The 17,406-nt window shown below is 42.0% G+C and overlaps 1 protein-coding gene across 5 annotated transcripts in view; it reads left to right on the forward strand.

Moving 5' to 3' along the window:
- NAAA (N-acylethanolamine acid amidase) overlaps positions 1–17,406 on the forward strand; it is a 67,600-nt gene that overhangs the window by 14,818 nt on the left and 35,376 nt on the right. The window contains exons 8-11 of one of the 5 annotated variants that reach the window (XM_082611430.1): positions 712–778; positions 2,113–2,141; positions 5,656–5,763; positions 14,954–15,214. In XM_082611430.1, the coding sequence (XP_082467556.1) occupies positions 712–778; positions 2,113–2,141; positions 5,656–5,731 (172 nt within the window). In that variant the 3' untranslated portion in view covers positions 5,732–5,763; positions 14,954–15,214. Of the gene's footprint in view, positions 1–711; positions 779–2,112; positions 2,142–5,655; positions 5,764–6,383; positions 6,477–13,980; positions 14,200–14,950; positions 15,215–17,406 lie in introns of those variants that run through there. The other 4 variants (XM_082611429.1, XM_082611428.1, XM_082611432.1 and 1 more) reach the window with 4 other exon arrangements.

Consider the following 17,406-nt stretch of genomic DNA (forward strand, 5'->3'; position numbering starts at 1 on the left):
GCGGTCAGGAGAATGTGCTCCTCTTGCTACGGGAACTGGAGAGGACTATAGGTGCTGTCCCCTCCCAGAAAATGTACCTTAGCCCTTGGCCAGGATGGGAGAGTGTGGTATGTGGTAGAGAGCATGGCAAGGAGCTTCTTGGCAGATGGCTGGGTGTTGGGAAGACAAGGTTGGTTCTTGCCTCAGGGTCAGGAGTTCTAGATTCCACCACTAGCTCTGCTGATGACTCACTGGGTGGCCTCTTGGGCCTCTGTTCACCCATCTGTAAAAGGAAAGGATGGAACAAGGTTCATGGTTTTCTATGTGAGACTTTTTGGGAAGGAAAACATTTCCCTGCATTTAAATAAATAAACTTTGGGGGGGCTTTAATTTCCCTTCTAATTTTGAAAATTCTATAATTATAAGTCAGTGCGTCCCCAAAAGGCAAGTAGTTATATATTTTTCCTTGGCTTTACTGACCTGTGTGTTTGGTGGCAACTGTTCAATTCACAGAAAACATTTTCATCATCCTGGCTTCCTTGAGCAGATGGGGTTGAATTAATTCCACATGGTGATTTGAGACAAGGTAGCAAACATGCATGGGGGCCAGAGTCTGTTTGGGGGAAAGGGAGATAATGAGGCTAGGCCTTGCATTGAGCCTCCCGAAATGAGAGCTTGTGGGACTCAGAGTTTCCTGAAGTGCCAAGTGACCTTTGACCATTGTCCTTACAGAACACCTGCCATCAAAGCTCTTAATGCCACGGGCCAGGGAAACCTCAGCCTGGAGACGCTCTTTCAGGTAACTTGTGTCACGATGTCTAGCTTTTACCCAGGATGTTTGGTGTCTTTCTCAATAGTGATTTAAAAAAAAAATTCTTCTGAAATCAAGCAATATTAGAGTAGAAGTTTTACCTGGTTGAAAACATTTAAAAGAAAAACATTTTCTGAACTTGTAACCATTTAGGTTAAGGTATCATCTTCACCTGAGTTTTTCTGCATGTTAAAAAAAAAAGCGTAGTTGTAACGTGTTCATTTGTTTAAAAGAAAAAAAAGAGAAAGGTTTCAAAAGTCTAACTCTGTCACCCCAAGATACACCAAAGTGTTCAGTGGTTATTTTATTCCTATTGATATTCTGCGTGTATTTCTCCTACCTTTTAATAGTCTTTTATTATTATTATTATTTTACTGAGGTATAGTTGATGTACAATGTTACATAAATTTCAGGTGTACAACATAGTGATTTACAATTTTTATAGGTTATATTCCATTTATAATTATTATAAGATATTGGCTGTATTTCCTGTGTTGTACCATATAATATATTTGTAGCTAATTTTATACATAATAGTTTTGTTTCGGTTTTTGGTTTTTTTTTTGGCTGCATTGGGTCTTTGTTGCTGTGCACGGGCTTTCTCTAGTTGCGGCGAGCGGGGGCTACTCTTCGTTGTGGTGCGCAGGCTTCTCATTGCAGTGGCTTCTCTTGTTGCAGAGCACAGGGCACATGGCACATGGGCTTCAGTAGTTGTGGCACGCGGGTTCAGTAGTTGTGGCTTGCGGCCTCTAGAACACAGGCTTGGTAGTTGTGGTGCATGGGCTTAGTTGCTCCATGGCATGTGGCATCTTCCTGGACCAGGGGTCGAACCCGTGTCCCCTGCATTGGCAGGCGGATTCTTAACCACTGCGCCATCAGGGAAGTCCCTATGCATAGTAGTTTGTACCTCTTAATCCCATACCCCTAATTTTCCCCTCTCCTCCTCCTCCTCTCCCACTAGTTTGTTCTCTATATCTGTGAGTCTGTTTCTGTTTGCTATATATATTCACTTGTATTGTTTTTAGATTCCACATATAGATGATAGCATACAGCATTTGTCTTTCTCTGTCTGACTTACTTCACTAAGCATATTGCCCTCCAAGTCCATCCATGTTGTGTAAATGGCAAAATTTTATTCTTTTTTGTGGCTGAGTAATATTCCATTATATATATACACCACATCTTCTTTATCCATTCATCTGTTGATGGACACTTAGGTTGCTTCCGTATCTTGGCTATTGTGAATAGTGCTGATGTGAACATTGGGGTGCATGAATCTTTTCGAATTTCTAATCATTTTTAATATGATTTCTCCTATGCAGGTTTTGTCAGTGTTTCCAGTTTATAACAAGTAAGTGACATGTTAAGCACGTCTGTTCATACATCACCCTGGCACAGTAGACTCTCTCCTGCACTCTTTGGCTCAGCAGGGATCTGAGGGCTCCCACAGAGCAGGTTTTCTAGGTGCTATGGATCCAGCCGTGACAAAACAGACTCTTTGCTCTCCTGGGACCAGCATTCTACTGGCAGGGAGGGACAGATAAACAAATGTAGCAAAAGTCAGGTGAGGAGTCCATGGAGAAAAACAAAGGTGAGGAGGATAGAGTGATCTGGAAGGAGGAGGGCATGACATGCTCATCCTAAATCCGGCTGCTACCTGGGGACCACCTTCGCTGCTTGGGAGCTCCTTAATTTCACTGTTAGTACTAAGCTTTAGATACCTTTGGCTTTCCTTTATCTTCCCGGGGAGTTTCTGCTACCCCCGTGCTCATTTCACAGCTGATTCAGTGCCTAAGTTAATGTTTCCCTTTTAGCCTGTGCCCTTGATAGTAGCATTCTGTGAGCAATGGCTTCCTGGGGCTACAGCCTGGGATTTTACCCACCTCCTTTTTTTTGAGGTGAACCGCTGGGCCAGGCTGCCACTGCCACTGCTACAGGAAGTGGTTAGTTAAGCTTGAGACGCAGACCCCACCAAACTTGTACAGGGAACTCTGAAGGTCTGCCGTCACCATCACAGCACGGCTGAATAGGCCAAGAGCCCGCACTTCGTGGCCGCATGCCCCTCAAGGTGTTGCCTGATCGCCTTCTCTGTGCCCAAGACCAGCTCAGTGAGGTAGGGCCTAAAATAGAAGAGGCAGCAAGTCATCACAGAGTCTTATCTCCTTCTTTTACCTCCATAAATTCCAAAACCCAGCATTTCCTACTTTCTCAACATCCTTCTTTCTTCAAGGCAAGAATATCAAAAATGGTATTCTTCAAGAAATAGCCTAATATGGATAAAACTTGTAAAGGGATTTTTAGTTTCAAATACCCAATTGATTTTTTTCTTTGAAATGATCCTCTTTCACACAAATATAAAACAGTAGTTTTCCTGACGGCCTCTAGATTAACTTTTGTATATTTGGGTGCTCTAAGATTCCTTAGGTACAATGACATTTTCAAAACTGGTGTTACTCTGTTCACTTTGCACTGTAATAGGAATATATCTCTTTGAAATTTTTTTCTTTAAGTATGTCCAGATAAAAAGATTATTGCTAAAAAATTAATTCCATAAACGATATTCTAACAGCTAAAACAATCTTCTACAGAAAAGCAGATCAGTATTTCCCACTCTAACAAATGAGCTAGTTGGGTCACAAATGATACCTAGCACTATGCTAGTGAACTAGTTCTTTGAGGGCAGAGAGAGCAAAAACAAAAGACTCTCCTGATTTGTAGCATTTATTGATTTCCTTGGTGTAAATACTCACCCTGACCTATTTCAAGCTTACAGTTGGCTCATAAACTTCCTGCATATTTAACCATTGACTCTCACCAGCCTGTAGGAGTTAGCTCCAACTCACCATTACCCTTTCCAGATGGGCACAATTTTGCCTTTTTAATAGTCATTTAAAAAATAGTTAACCTATTTTTGTGTTCTTATAGTTTTTTAAATAGTTATATAAATGATAAATATTTCATTTAAAGATTAATAGTATAATCAAATAGTTTTTATATTTATTTTAATAAAGCATTTTCCATGCTGTGAACAGCCCTTATAATTTTAAATAGCTGCATCATAACCAATTGAATGTAGTATAATTGAATTAAAGATTCTCCAGTTGTTAGTTTTTCCTCTATTAAAACTCTGAAATAAATATATTTGTACATTTCCCCCCTGTTTTTGTATTATTTTCCTTGGCTGAATTCCCAGAAGTAGGATTACTGACTTAAAGGCTATGAATGTTTAAGTGGCAAATGTTTTGTCGAAATAGAATTGTCAGAAGTTATAAACAGTTTACCAAGAAGCATTTTTCTTTATTGTATAATTGAAAACCCAACAGGATCTACATTTAAATGATTATCACCAGTGAACCAGAAATAACACAGATCCCTGACTCTCAGGCCTTTTACATGTAATGATTACCATCAGCTACGTCTGTTCAGTGTGTGAGGTTAATATTTAGAAATGTCTGAACAGAAGCAAGGATCTCTATGCTGCCCCCTTGTGCTGTGCTACAAAATTACAGTCCCCTGCCCTGACTCCATCCTCTGCTGTGGCTATAAGCAGAGACAATATTAAAACAGTGATGGAGAACAGAATTATGACTAAAGGGCTTCCCTGGTGGTGCAGTGGTTAAGAATCCGCCTGCCAATGCAAGGGACACAGGTTTGAGCCCTGGTCCAGGAAGATCCCACATGCCACGGAGCAACTAAACCCCTGCACCACAGCTACTGAGCCTGCACTCTAGAGCCTGCGAGCCACAACTACTGAACCCGCGTGCCACAACTACTGAAGCCCGCACACCTAGAGCCCATGCTTCACAACAAGAGAAGCCACCGCAATGAGAAGCTGGCAACAAAGAGTAGCCCACGCTCGCCGCAACTACAGAGAGCCTGCGCGCAGCAATGAAGACCCAACGCAGCCAAAAAAAAAATTTTTTTTTTAATTAAAAAAAATTATGACTAAAGTAAATAAGCAGCTGAGGTCCTGTTCAGGGAACCTTTGTTCCCCTTGGACAAGCTTTTCATGTTCTCATAGTGCTGTCTTCAGCCCAGTGTTTGATTCAGCTGTGGGGTGCCAGTGCCTATTCCTAAACTGCCCCGCTCCCAATGCTTTGAGCAGGCATCCCAGCTGGTGTCTGGGGCAAAAGGTAGTCGAAGGGAGTGAAGGGTAGGAGCCTCAGTGTGTATGTGCATGCGTATGTGCATGTGCACAAGTTATTTGGGTCTCTTGCTCTGCAGAATGTTGAGTAAGTGACATTGTACTTTTCATCCTTAGATCTGGGCCAGTGGACCCCCTGTCTTGATCCCTGAGCTTTCGGGGCCCCACTCTGGCCTTCCTCTGACTCTCCCATGATATAAAGAATCCACTCAGAGTCTGGCCCAAGTACCCAGAACCCTGGAATTCTCGTCCTGAACAGCACCCAAGCCATTTCCAGGGCTTATGTGGTCCACTTCCCTGGGTGTTGGTCTCCTGATGGCGGTGTGCAGCCTTCATGGACGTCCTGTGCCTGGTGGTGGCCAAGGGATGGCTGTTTGCTGGGGGTGGTGCGTGAAGCCTAGATGAGTGTCCACATATATGCCATATGTGGGGTGGGCAGAGCAGGGCTGCAGGCCAAGGCCAGCTCTCCCTCGTTGCCACAGTGTGGAACTCTGGGGAGTCTGAGAATTTTGAACTTGGCCTTCCACAGTGTTGTCAACATAGGAAAGAACACTTGTGTGGTTGCTTTTGAATTATAACTTTTAAATAGCCTGACATGTGGGTCTCTATTTGTATTCTTGTCCTGGGTCCCAAGTATTAGGAAAAGAGCTTCGGATTTTTTTTCCCCTCTTTGGAATATTAGAGAAAATGATGTATACGTTAAAATTCCTCTCATTTTCAGCTACACAGTTTATACTACGGTAATGAGTGCTGCCAGCCCAGACAAGTACATGACTAGGATCAGAAACGCGAGTTAAAAGCAGAGAGTGAATTCACCTATGCTATGAAGGTTTGCTAAAGTTTTTTTTTTTTGGTGGGGGGAGGGCAGCGGTTAGGGATGGGGGAAGGAGGACATAGGCTGGTATTTCTCCTAGAAGATAGTAGCATCCTTAACATTATACAGGCATCTGACAGGCATTGAGTGTATGGTTGTTATTTGTGTCACGTTAATGTCACTCTTAAGTATTTATTTTGAATTGTTTGTATGAAAGCTAGTCTTCTGGTGCTCAGTGCCCTTTGCCCCTGATTAAAACCTGCTTTCAGGGCAAAGCGTTACCTCTTCACTTACGCAGAGGGGAAAATATCTGGTAAGACCTGTGTGTCTCCAAAGTCACAGTGAGGCAGGCCCAGCTCCTTTGCAGGATCAGACAGACACTGAAGGACCCAGGACACTCAAAATTTATTTCAGGCATCAATGAGGCCATAGGTGAGAGGAAAGACATGAGGAAAAAAGCAGGAGTCCTTTCTGCTGTCCCTAAAATCAAATCTTGGCAGCCACCTATTGACAGGCCACCTTTTCCTATTGCAGGGATCTCCTGGAGTTTATAAACCTAGCCTGATGTTTTGTTCATTCACTTATGGGGATGTTTAAAATCAGTGTTTAAATTAAGCACATTTTTTTCCTTACAGATGATCTTTTTAAAGGAAATTTTTGAAGAGCTGCACTTTAAAAAATAAAGTGAAAAGATTATACTTTATGACCAATACAGGCTCTTTCCTCATTAAACTTTTCAACCTTGTGAAGTGGGGGCAGGAGGATGAGTTTGGAGCATGTTGTGGTAAAGTGGGGTAATAGCTGTCCTCATTCCCCTTCCTTCAGTGCTTGCCTTGACCATCTCTTAGCTTCTTCTGTTCTGGCTTTAACAACTCAAATATAATCGGTCTCAGAGGGCGAGCCATATCCTCGGGCTTTATTCCCAGCTTCTCACCATTACTTAACAGCTATTTTGTCATACCTCAGTTTATAAAGAAATGAGTGGGCAAGACCTCTTTGTTCATTATGAAGTGCTTCTGGAAGAGTCTGCCAAACTTAAATAAAATTAACAACAATTATTATTAAGCAAAGATGAGTTTAGCAGAGGGAATAGCAGAGGAATTACAATTCGGGACAAGCAAATCATGGCAAACCATAGGCAAATCTGAGGAACAAAGGGAAGGTTAGCTTTTATTGGAATCTGGGAGGAAACCGGGGTGTGGTTTTTCTTTTTTTTTTTTTTGGTGGTATGTGGGCCTCTCACTGTTGTGGCCTCTCCTGTTGCGGAGCACAGGCTCCGGACGCGCAGGCTCAGCGGCCATGGCTCACGGGCCCAGCCGCTCCGCGGCATGTGAGATCTTCCCGGACCGGGGCACGAACCCGCATCCCCTGCATAGGCAGGCGGACTCTCAACCACTGCGCCACTAGGGAAGCCTGGGAGTGTTGTTTTGAATAAAAGTTCATTAGAGGAGAACAAGAGTTCAGGGTTCTTGCAGCTTCACGTTGGTTGTAAGTGACGGTCCGTTTGCTGTTACTGAGAAATGCAAAAATCTTTCTTCCTGCTGGCTGTGTGAGTTGAAACCAAGGGTAAGAACTCTCCTTTTGTGGCTTTCCCACTCCATTTAAAATCAAGTATGCTTTATCCATTTTCACATTTCTCCTTTTTGATCAAGATCTTTCTCTGAAAGCATAACTGATGCAGCATCAGGTTGGTTTTTCTCTTTTGGTTGAAATTTTTTTGTCTGTGTCCCTCATTGCTGGGAAGGACCTTTCCTGGGAGTTATGTTGGGGAGAAAGAGCAAGTAGCATTTGGAAACCGCAGGGCCACATTTGAGCAACACAGAAGGTACAAGGAGGAGCTCTCAGGCGTCTCCCATTCTTAAATGATGTCTTATCAAGGTTGTAAGCCTTGGAGATCATCTCAAAGCACTGAGCTGACATAATACTGTTTGGTGCATCATTTCTGCAGATGTTTGACAGGCAACAGGTACAAAGGTTTTTTTCTGTTTGTTTGTTTTGTTTTTTTACATATTTATTGGAATATAATTGCTTTACAATGGTGTGTTAGTTTCTGCTTTACAACAAAGTGAATCAGTTATACATATACATATGTTCCCATATCTCTTCCCTCTTGCATCTCCCTCCCTCCCACCCTCCCTATCCCACCCCTCTAGGTGGTCACAAAGCACCGAGCTGATCTCCCTGTGCTATGCGGCTTCTTCCCACTAGCGATCTACCTTACGTTTGGTAGTGTATATATGTCCATGCCACTCTATCACTTCGTCCGAGCTTACCCTTCCCCCTCCCTGTATCCTCAAGTCCATTCTCTAGTAGATCTGTGTCTTTATTCCCGTCTTATCCCTAGGTTCTTCATGACATTTTTTTTTCTTAGATTCCATATATATGTGTTAGCATACGGTATTTGTCTTTCTCTTTCTGACTTACTTCACTCTGTATGACAGACTCTAAGTCCATCCACCTCACTACAAATAACTCAATTTCATTTCTTTTTATGGCTGAGTGATATTCCATTGTATATATGTGCAACGTCTTCTTTATCCATTCATCCGATGATGGACACTTAGGTTGCTTCCATGTCCTGGCTATTGTAAATAGAGCTGCAATGAACATTTTGGTACATGACTCTTTTTGAATTATGGTTTTCTCAGGGTATATGCCCAGTAGTGGGATTGCTGGGTCATATGGTAGTTCTATTTGTAGTTCTTTAAGGAACCTCTATACTGTTCTCCATAGTGGCTGTACCAATTCACATTCCCACCAGCAGTGCAAGAGTGTTTCCTTTTCTCCACACCGTCTCCAGCATTTATTGTTTCTAGATTTCTTGATGATGGCCATTCTGACTGGTGTGAGATGATATCTCATTGTAGTTTTGATTTGCATTTCTCTAGTGATTAATGATGATGAGCATTCTTTCATGTGTTTGTTGGCAGTGTGTATATCTTCTTTGGAGAAATGTCTGTTTAGGTCTTCTACCCATTTTTGGATTGGGTTATTTGTTTTTTTGTTATTGAGCTGCACGAGCTGCTTGTATATTTTGGAGATTAATCCTTTGTCAGTTGCTTCATTTGCAAATCTTTTCTCCCATTCTGAGGGTTGTCTTTTGGTCTTGTTTATGGTTTCCTTTGCTGTGCAAAAGCTTTTAAGTTTCATTAGGTCCCATTTGTTTATTTTTGTTTTTATTTCCATTTCTCTAGGAGGTGGGTCAAAAAGGATCTTGCTGTGATTTATGTCATAGAGCGTTCAGCCTATGTTTTCCTCTAAGAGTTTGATAGTTTCTGGCCTTACATTTAGGTCTTTAATCCATTTTCAGCTTATTTTTGTGTATGGTGTTAGGGAGTGTTCTAAGCTCATACTTTTACATGTACCTGTCCAGTTTTCCCAGCACCACTTAGTGAAGAGGCTGTCCTTTCTCCACTGTACATTCCTGCCTTCTTTATCAAACATAAGGTGACCATATGTGCGTGGGTTTATCTCTGGGCTTTCTATCCTGTTCCATTGATCTATATTTCTGTTTTTGTGCCAGTACCGTACTGTCTTGATTACTGTAGCTTTGTAGTATAGTCTGAAGTCAGGGAGCCTGATTCCTCCAGCTCCATTTTTCTTTCTCAAGATTGCTTTGGCTATTCGGGGTCTGCTGTGTTTCCATACAAATTTTGAAATTTTTTGTTCTACTTCTGTGAAAACTGCCAGTGGTATTTTCTTTTTTTTTTTTTTTTTTTTTTTTTTTTTCCGTACGCGGGCCTCTCACTGTTGTGGCCTCTCCCGTTGCGGAGCACAGGCTCCGGATGCGCAGGCCCAGCGGCCATGGCTCACGGGCCCAGCCGCTCCGCGGCACATGGGATCCTCCCAGACCGGGGCACGAACCCGTATCCCCTGCATCGGCAGGCGGACTCTCAACCACTGCGCCACCAGGGAGGCCCGCCAGTGGTATTTTCATAGGGATTGCATTGAATCTGTAGATTGCTTTGGGTAGTATAGTCATTTTCACAATGGTGATTCTTCCAATCTAAGAACATGGTATATCTCTCCATCTGTTTGTATCATATTTAATTTCTTTCATCAGTGTCTTATAATTTTCTGCATACAGGTCTTTTGTCTCCTTAGGTAGGTTTATTCCTAGATATTTTATTCTTTTTGTTACAGTGGTAAATGGGAGTGTTTTCTTAATTTCACTTTCAGATTTTTCATCATTAGTGTATATGAATGCCAGAGATTTCCGTGCATTAATTTTGTATCCTGCTACTTTACCAAATTCATTGATTAGCTCTAGTAGTTTTCTGGTAGCATCTTTAGGATTCTCTATGTATAGTATCATGTCACCTGCAAACAGTGACGTCTTTACTTCTTCTTTTCCGATTTGGATTCCTTTTATTTCCTTTTCTTCTCTGATTGCTGTGGCTAAAACTTCCAAAACTATGTTGAATAAGAGTGGTGAGAGTGGGCAGCCTTGTCTTGTTCCTGATCTTAGTGGAAACGATTTCAGTTTTTCGCCATTGAGGACGATGTTGGCTGTGGGTTTGTCATATATGGTCTTTATTATGTTGAGGAAAGTTCCCTCTATGCCTACTTTCTGGAGGTTTTTTAATCATAAATGGGTGTTGAATTTTGTCGAAAGCTTTCTCTGCATCTATTGAGATGATCATATGGTTTTTCTCCTTCAATTTGTTAATATGGTGTATCACGTTGATTGATTTGCGTATATTGAAGAATCCTTGCATTCCTGGAATAAACCACACTTGATCATGGTGTATGATCCTTTTAATGTGCTGTTGGATTCTGTTTGCTAGTATTTTGTTGAGGATTTTTGCATCTATGTTCATCAGTGATATTGGCCTGTAGTTTTCTTTCTTTGTGACATCCTTGTCTGGTTTTGGTATCAAGGTGATGGTGGCCTCATAGAATGAGCTTGGGAGTGTTCCTCCCTTTGCTATATTTTGGAAGAGTTTGAGAAGGATAGGTGTTAGCTCTTCTCTAAATGTTTGATAGAATTCCCCTGTGAAGCCATCTGGTCCTGGGCTTCTGTTTGTTGGAAGATTTTTTATCACAGTTTCAATTTCAGTGCTTGTGATTGGTCTGTTCATATTTTCTATTTCTTCCTGATTCAGTCTTGGCAGGTTGTGCATTTCTAAGAATTTGTCCATTTCTTCCAGGTTGTCCATTTTATTGGCACAGAGTCGCTTGTAGTAATCTCTCATGAACCTTTGTATTTCTGCAGTGTCAGTTGTTACTTCTCCTTTTTCATTTCTAATTCTATTGATCTGAATCTTCTCCCTTTTTTTCTTGATGAGTCTGGCTAATGGTTTATCAATTTTGTTTATCTTCTCAAAGAACCAGCTTTTAGTCTTATTGATCTTTGCTATTGTTTCCTTCATTTGTTTTTCATTTATTTCTGATCTGATCTTTATGATTTCTTTCCTTCTGCTAACTTTGGGGGTTTTTTGTTCTTCTTTAATTGCTTTAGGCTCAAGGTTAGGTTGTTTATTTGAGATGTTTCCTGTTTCTTAAGGTAGGATTGTATTGCTATAAACTTCCCTCTTAGAACTGCTTTTGCTGCATCCCATAGGTTTTGGGTCGTCGTGTCTCCATTGTCATTTGTTTCTAGGTATTTTTTGATTTCCTCTTTGATTTCTTCAGTGATCACTTCGTTATTAAGTAGTGTATTGTTTAGGGTCCATGTGTTTGTATTTTTTACAGATCTTTTCCTGTAATTGATATCTAGTCTCATCGCATTGTGGTCAGAAAAGATACTTGATACAATTTCAATTTTCTTAAATTTACGAAGGCTTGATTTGTGACCCAAGATATGATCTATCCTTGAGAATGTTCCATGAACACTTGAGAAAAATGTGTATTCTGTTGCTTTTGGATAGAATGTCCTATAAATATCAATTAAGTCCATCTTGTTTAATGTATCATTTAAAGCTTGTGTTTCCTTATTTTCATTTTGGATGATCTGTCCATTGGTGAAAGTGAGGTGTTAAAGTCCCCTACCATGAATGTGTTACTGTCAATTTCCCCTTTTATGGCTGTTAGCATTTGCCTTATGTATTGAGGTGCTCCTATGTTGGATGCATAAATATTTACAATTGTTATATCTTCTTCTTGGAATGCTCCCTTGATCATTATGTAGTGTCATTCTTTGTCTCTTGTAATCACCTTTATTTTAAAGTCTGTTTTGTCTGATATGAGAATGGCTACTGCAGCTTTCTTTTGATTTCCATTTGCATGGAATATCTTTTTCCATCCCCTCACTTCCAGTCTGTATGTGTCCCTAGCTCTGAAGTGGGTCTCTTGTAGACAGCATATATATGGGTCTTGTTTTTGTATCCATTCAGCCAGTCTCTGTCTTTTGGTGGGAGCATTTAATCCATTTACATTTAAGGTAATTATCGATATGTATGTTCCTATTACCATTTTCTTAATTGTTTTGGGTTTGTTATTGTAGGTCTTTTCCTTCTGTTGTGTTTCTTGCCTAGAGAAGTTCCTTTAGCATTTGTTGTAAAGCTGGTTTGGTGGTGCTGAACTCTCAGCTTTTGCTTTTTTGTAAAGGTTTTAATTTCTCCATCAAATCTGAATGAGATCCTTGCTGGGTAGAGTAATCTTGGTTGTAGGTTTTTCTCCTTCATTACTTTAAATATGTCCTTCCACTCCCTTCTGGCTTGCAGAGTTTCTGCTCAAAGATCAGCTGTTAACCTGATGGGGATTCCCTTGTGTGTTATTTGTCGTTTTTCCCTTGCTGCTTTTAATATGTTTTCTTTGTATTTAATTTTTGACAGTTTAATATGTGTCTTGGCATGTTTCTCCTTGGATTTATCCTGTATGGGACTCTCTGTGCTTCCTGGACTTGATTAACTATTTCCTTTCCCATATTAGGGAAGTTTTCAACTATAATCTCTTCAAATATTTTTTCAGTCCCTTTCTTTTTCTCTTCTTCTTCTGGAACCCCTATAATTTGAATGTTGGTGCGTTTAATGTTGTCCCAGAGGTCTCTGAGACTGTCCTCTGTTCTTTTCATTCTTTTTTCTTTATACTGCTCTGCAGTAGTTATTTCCACTATTTTATCTTCCAGGTCACTTATCCGTTCTTCTGCCTGAGTTATTCTGCTATTGATCCCTTCTAGAGTATTTTTAATTTCATTTACTGTGTTGTTCATCGTTGCTTGTTTCCTCTTTAGTTCTTCTAGATCCTTGTTAACTGTTTCTTGCATTTTCTTTATTCTATTTCCAAGATTTTGGATCATCTTTACTATCATTATTCTGAATTCTTTTTCAGGTAGACTGCCTATTTCCTCTTCATTTGTTAGGCCTGGTAGGTTTTTATCTTGCTCCTTCTTCTGCTGTGTGTTTTTGTGTCTTCTCATTTTGCTTATCTTACTGTGTTTGGGGTCTCCTTTTTGCAGGCTGCAGGTTCGTAGTTCCCATTGTTTTTGGTGTCTGTCCCCAGTGGCTAACATTGGTTCAGTGGGTTGTGTAGGCTTCCTGGTGGAGGGGACTAGTGCCTGTGTTCTGGTGGATGAGGCTGGATCTTGTCTTTCTGCTGGGCAGGTCCATGTCTGGTGGTGTGTTTTGGGGTGTCTGTGGCCTTAATTATGTTTTTAGGCAGCCTCTCTGCTAATGGTTGGGGTTGTGTTTCTGTCTTGCTAGTTGTTTTGCATAGGGTGTCCAGCACTGTAGCTTGCTGGTCATTGAGTGAAGCTGGGTGTTGGTGTTGAGATGGAGATCTCTGGGAAGTATTTGCCATTTGATATTACATGGAGCTGTGAGGTCTCTTGTGGACCAGTGTCCTGAAATTGGCTCTCCCACTTCAGAGGCACAGCACTCACTCCTGGCTGCAGCACCAAGAGCCTTTCATCCACACGGCTCAGAATAAAAGGGAGAAAAAGAAAGAAACAAAGAAAGAGAGAGAGGAAGAAAGAAAGAGAAAGAAGGAAAGAAAAAGAAAGGAGGGAGGGAGGGAAGTCGGAAGGAAGATAAAATAAAGTAAGATAAAAGAAAATAAAGTTATTAAAATAAAAAATAATTATTAAGAAAATAAATTTTTTAAGTAAAAAAGAAAAACAAAAATCGGACAGACAGAACCCTAGGACAAATGGTGAAAGCAAAGCTATACAGACAAAATCTCCCATAGAAGCATACACAGACACACTCACAAAAAGAGGAAAAGGGGAAAAAATAATATATCTTGCTCTCAAAGCCCACCTCCTCAATTTGGGATGATTCGTTGTCTATTCAGGTATTCCTACCGATGCAGCGTACATCAAGTTGATTGTGGAGATTTAATCCGGTGCTCCTGAGGCTGCTGGGAGATATTTCCCTTTCTCTTCTTTGTTCGCACAGCTCTCGGGGCTCAGCTTTGGATTTGGCCTCGTCTCTGCGTGTAGGTGGCCGGAGGGCCTCTGTTCTTCCCTCAGACAGGACGGGGTTAAAGGAGCACCTGCTTCGGGGGCTCTGGCTCACTCAGGCCGGGGGGAGGGAGGGGTATGGATGCAGGGTGAGCCCGCGGGGGCAGAGGCCAGCGTGACGTTGCACCAGCCTGAGGAGCACCGTGCATTCTCCCGGGGAAGTTGTCCCTGGATCCTGGGACCCTGGCAGTGGCGGGCTGCACAGGCTCCCAAGAGGGGAGGTGTGGATAGTGACCTATGCTCGCACACAGGCTTCTTGGTGGCGGCAGCAGCAGCCTTAGCGTCTCATGCCCGTCTCTGGGGTCCGCTGATAGCCGCGGCTCCCGCCCATCTCTGGAGCTCCTTTAAGCAGTGCTCTTAATCCCCTCTCCTCTGGTACAAAGTTTTAAAATGATTATACAAGTCAAAATTAAAAGTAATATGACAAATCCAGTTTGTATAATTGTCCTAAAGATTGAAGGACCATGGGGAATCAGTTGAAACTTGTAATCAGTGTACTTGTTCCCTGATTTTATGTAATTGAGTTTCTACTTCCCCGAAGGAAATTATCAATGTGCAGCAAGTTTTTCTTGCTGCCAGCATATACTACCTTGTTCTACTAGGAGTTAGCTAAGGGCAATTTGTCTAATACCACCTTAGCTAAGGAATTGTGGTATTAATTAAAGAAACCTCAGCTAAAATTGGAGCGGAGACAGACCTGTAGGGGGAGTCCCCCGACCAGTGCATCATCGATTACGCCAAACAGGAAGAGATATGCACCTGTATCTCAGACAGGAAGGTGTTGCCTACTCTACTATCCAGCAGGAAGAAGAAAACTCGCCGTCTGATGACAGCCCAGCCAATCAGCCGGTAGCTGCCCAACCAATGAGAAGCCTCCGTACTTTGGACCCCTAGCCTCCTGCAGTGAACTCTTTTGTTATTACAGTCTATCCCAACTCCCTCTTTTCCCTATGAAAGCAAACTCCTCTTTCCTGTTTTCTGGATTTGTCTATGGTCTGCTATAGTTTGCATATCCTGAATTGTAATTCCTGTGGCTATTCCCAAATAAACTTGCTTTTGCTAGCGAAAAAACTGGCTCTTCTATTACTAAAGTTGACAGAATCTAAGCCTGTTGTTGGGCAGCTGTTGCTTTAGGGGTGGAATCAGCTGTGTAACTTAGGATAATGGATAGATTTCTAATCATGTGCTCATTGATGTGTACTCCAAACCAAGAAAGGAGGAAAGATCTGCCAAGGAGACAGACCCAGAGTCATGGACCCTGTTGGGCACTTAACATTAGGTTCTTTGAAGTGGGCTTAAGGGGTTGGCCCAGAGATTGGTTTCAGATCGGTTATGAATGGATAGTGGAACAACTAGATATCCTAACGAGAATTGTCCTCCCATTCGCCAACTATCCAGACATTTATAAACCCAGGGCTGATGCCATCCTTCACAAATGAAGATGAAACCGGATGAGCACAAAGGACTCCAGCTAAGTGGCATTGTTTATTGGTGAATTTGTGGGAATGGAGCTATTGCCATTTGTCAGCCAGGGGTCAGTGATGTTTTGAGAGCATTCTGAGAGGATTCCTCCAAGCCGAGAAGTCCATTCGCTAACGTGATTGCACAGGGTAATTGGTTTTAAGGTGTTTTGGGGACAAAGACTGTGAAAGTAAGGGCGTGAGTGGGGTGATTGTAGTAGCGTAATTTTAAGTTTATCGGGAGTGGTACCATCATTGATACAGTCAGTGGGGGTGTTCAGGATGAAACGGCGTCGGGAGGGATGTTGACAGAAATTTCACTCTGGAGTTAACATTGAGGGGAAATGGAGTGAAATTAGCAGTGGCATTAGTGACAAATGAAAAATTGGTCACGGGATGGACTAGAGAGTTAACTGCTGTTGTGTACAGATTTGAGTTTCTGGTGACAAACTCAACCATCAGATGTTTCCCTCTGTTGCAAACAGATTCAGAAGTGCAGGGAAGATCATTGTCTTTCCAAGAAAGAAAGCGGGGAAATAAGGTAAGAAACAATGGGGAAAAGGTATACAGGCCTGGTCTGGTCATCTTGGGAAAGCTGTCTTCTTTATCTGTCATCTGTTTCAGTTCCTGAAACCTTTACTTTTAGGTCATCAGATGGTACACAGGTCCAGTCAGGGTTTGGTGCTTTCTTTAGATGTGATACATGATTTGAGAGTCTGTTTCCTGGATCTTGGCAGTACGTGGACTGGTTAACAACAGTTGATAAGGGCCCTTCCAGCAAGGTTGGAGGGATGTCTTTGAAGATGTCTCTTCCAGGAGATGAAATCTGTAGGTTGTAAGGGATGATGCTGAAGACCTTTGTCTCCCAGGAGCATGCTGTGAAAAGATTGTTCTACTAAATCATGGTTATTTTCAACAGAAACAATTAAGTCTTTAAAATATTCAAGTATATACTCTTTTATTAGCTGTAGATCAAAAGAAGCAGGAGCTAGCAACGTTGAGAATCCTCTGATTATCTCAAAGCGTGAGAATTTATGGGTTGCAAAAAGGGTAGATAGACCTAAGATTTAGAAGAACCAGTGGCAGTGACTTTTGCCAGGTGTTTGAAGAGTCTCTAGAAATTTTGCCGATACACTCTTAATGGTGCCATTCATGTGTTCGACTGGCCCTGGGATTTTGTCTGGTAAGCACAGGGAAAGTGTTGTAGAACTGCCAGACAGCACAGACTTGTCCAAGCACCTGGCTGGTAAAGTGAATTCCCCAGTCACCATAAAGTTAGAGGTGGGGTTCGCTGGGTAGGGATAATTTTTTTTTAATGGCTTTTTTTTCCTTTAATTTTATTTTTGGCTGTGTTGGGTCTTTGTTGCTCTGCGCAGGCTCTTCTCTGGTTGCAGCGAGCAGGGGCTACTCTTCGTTGCGGCGTGCAGGCTTCTCATTACGGTGGCTTCTCCTGTTTCAGAGCACGGGCTCCAGGCACGTGGGCTTCAGTAGTTGTGGCACTTGGGCTCAGTAGTTGTGGCTCGCGGGCTCTACAGCGCAGGCTCAGTAGTTGTGGTGCACGAGTTTAGTTGCTCTGCAGCTAAGCAACTATTGTATATTAGAACCGTGTCCCCTGCATTGGCAGGCGGATTCTTAACCACTGCACTGTCAGGGAAGCCAGGGATAATCTTTTCTAATAGAATTTTAGCCACAGGAGAGGCAGTGGCCCATCTACGAGGGAAAGCTTCAGTTCAGTGAGAAAATATACAACCATTGCCAAAACATATTTATATCCATGAGATGGGGGAAGCTGTAGGA

This window comes from Mesoplodon mirus, assembly GCF_964341445.2.
Source record: "Mesoplodon mirus genome assembly, chromosome: 2".
NCBI lineage: Eukaryota > Metazoa > Chordata > Mammalia > Artiodactyla > Ziphiidae > Mesoplodon > Mesoplodon mirus.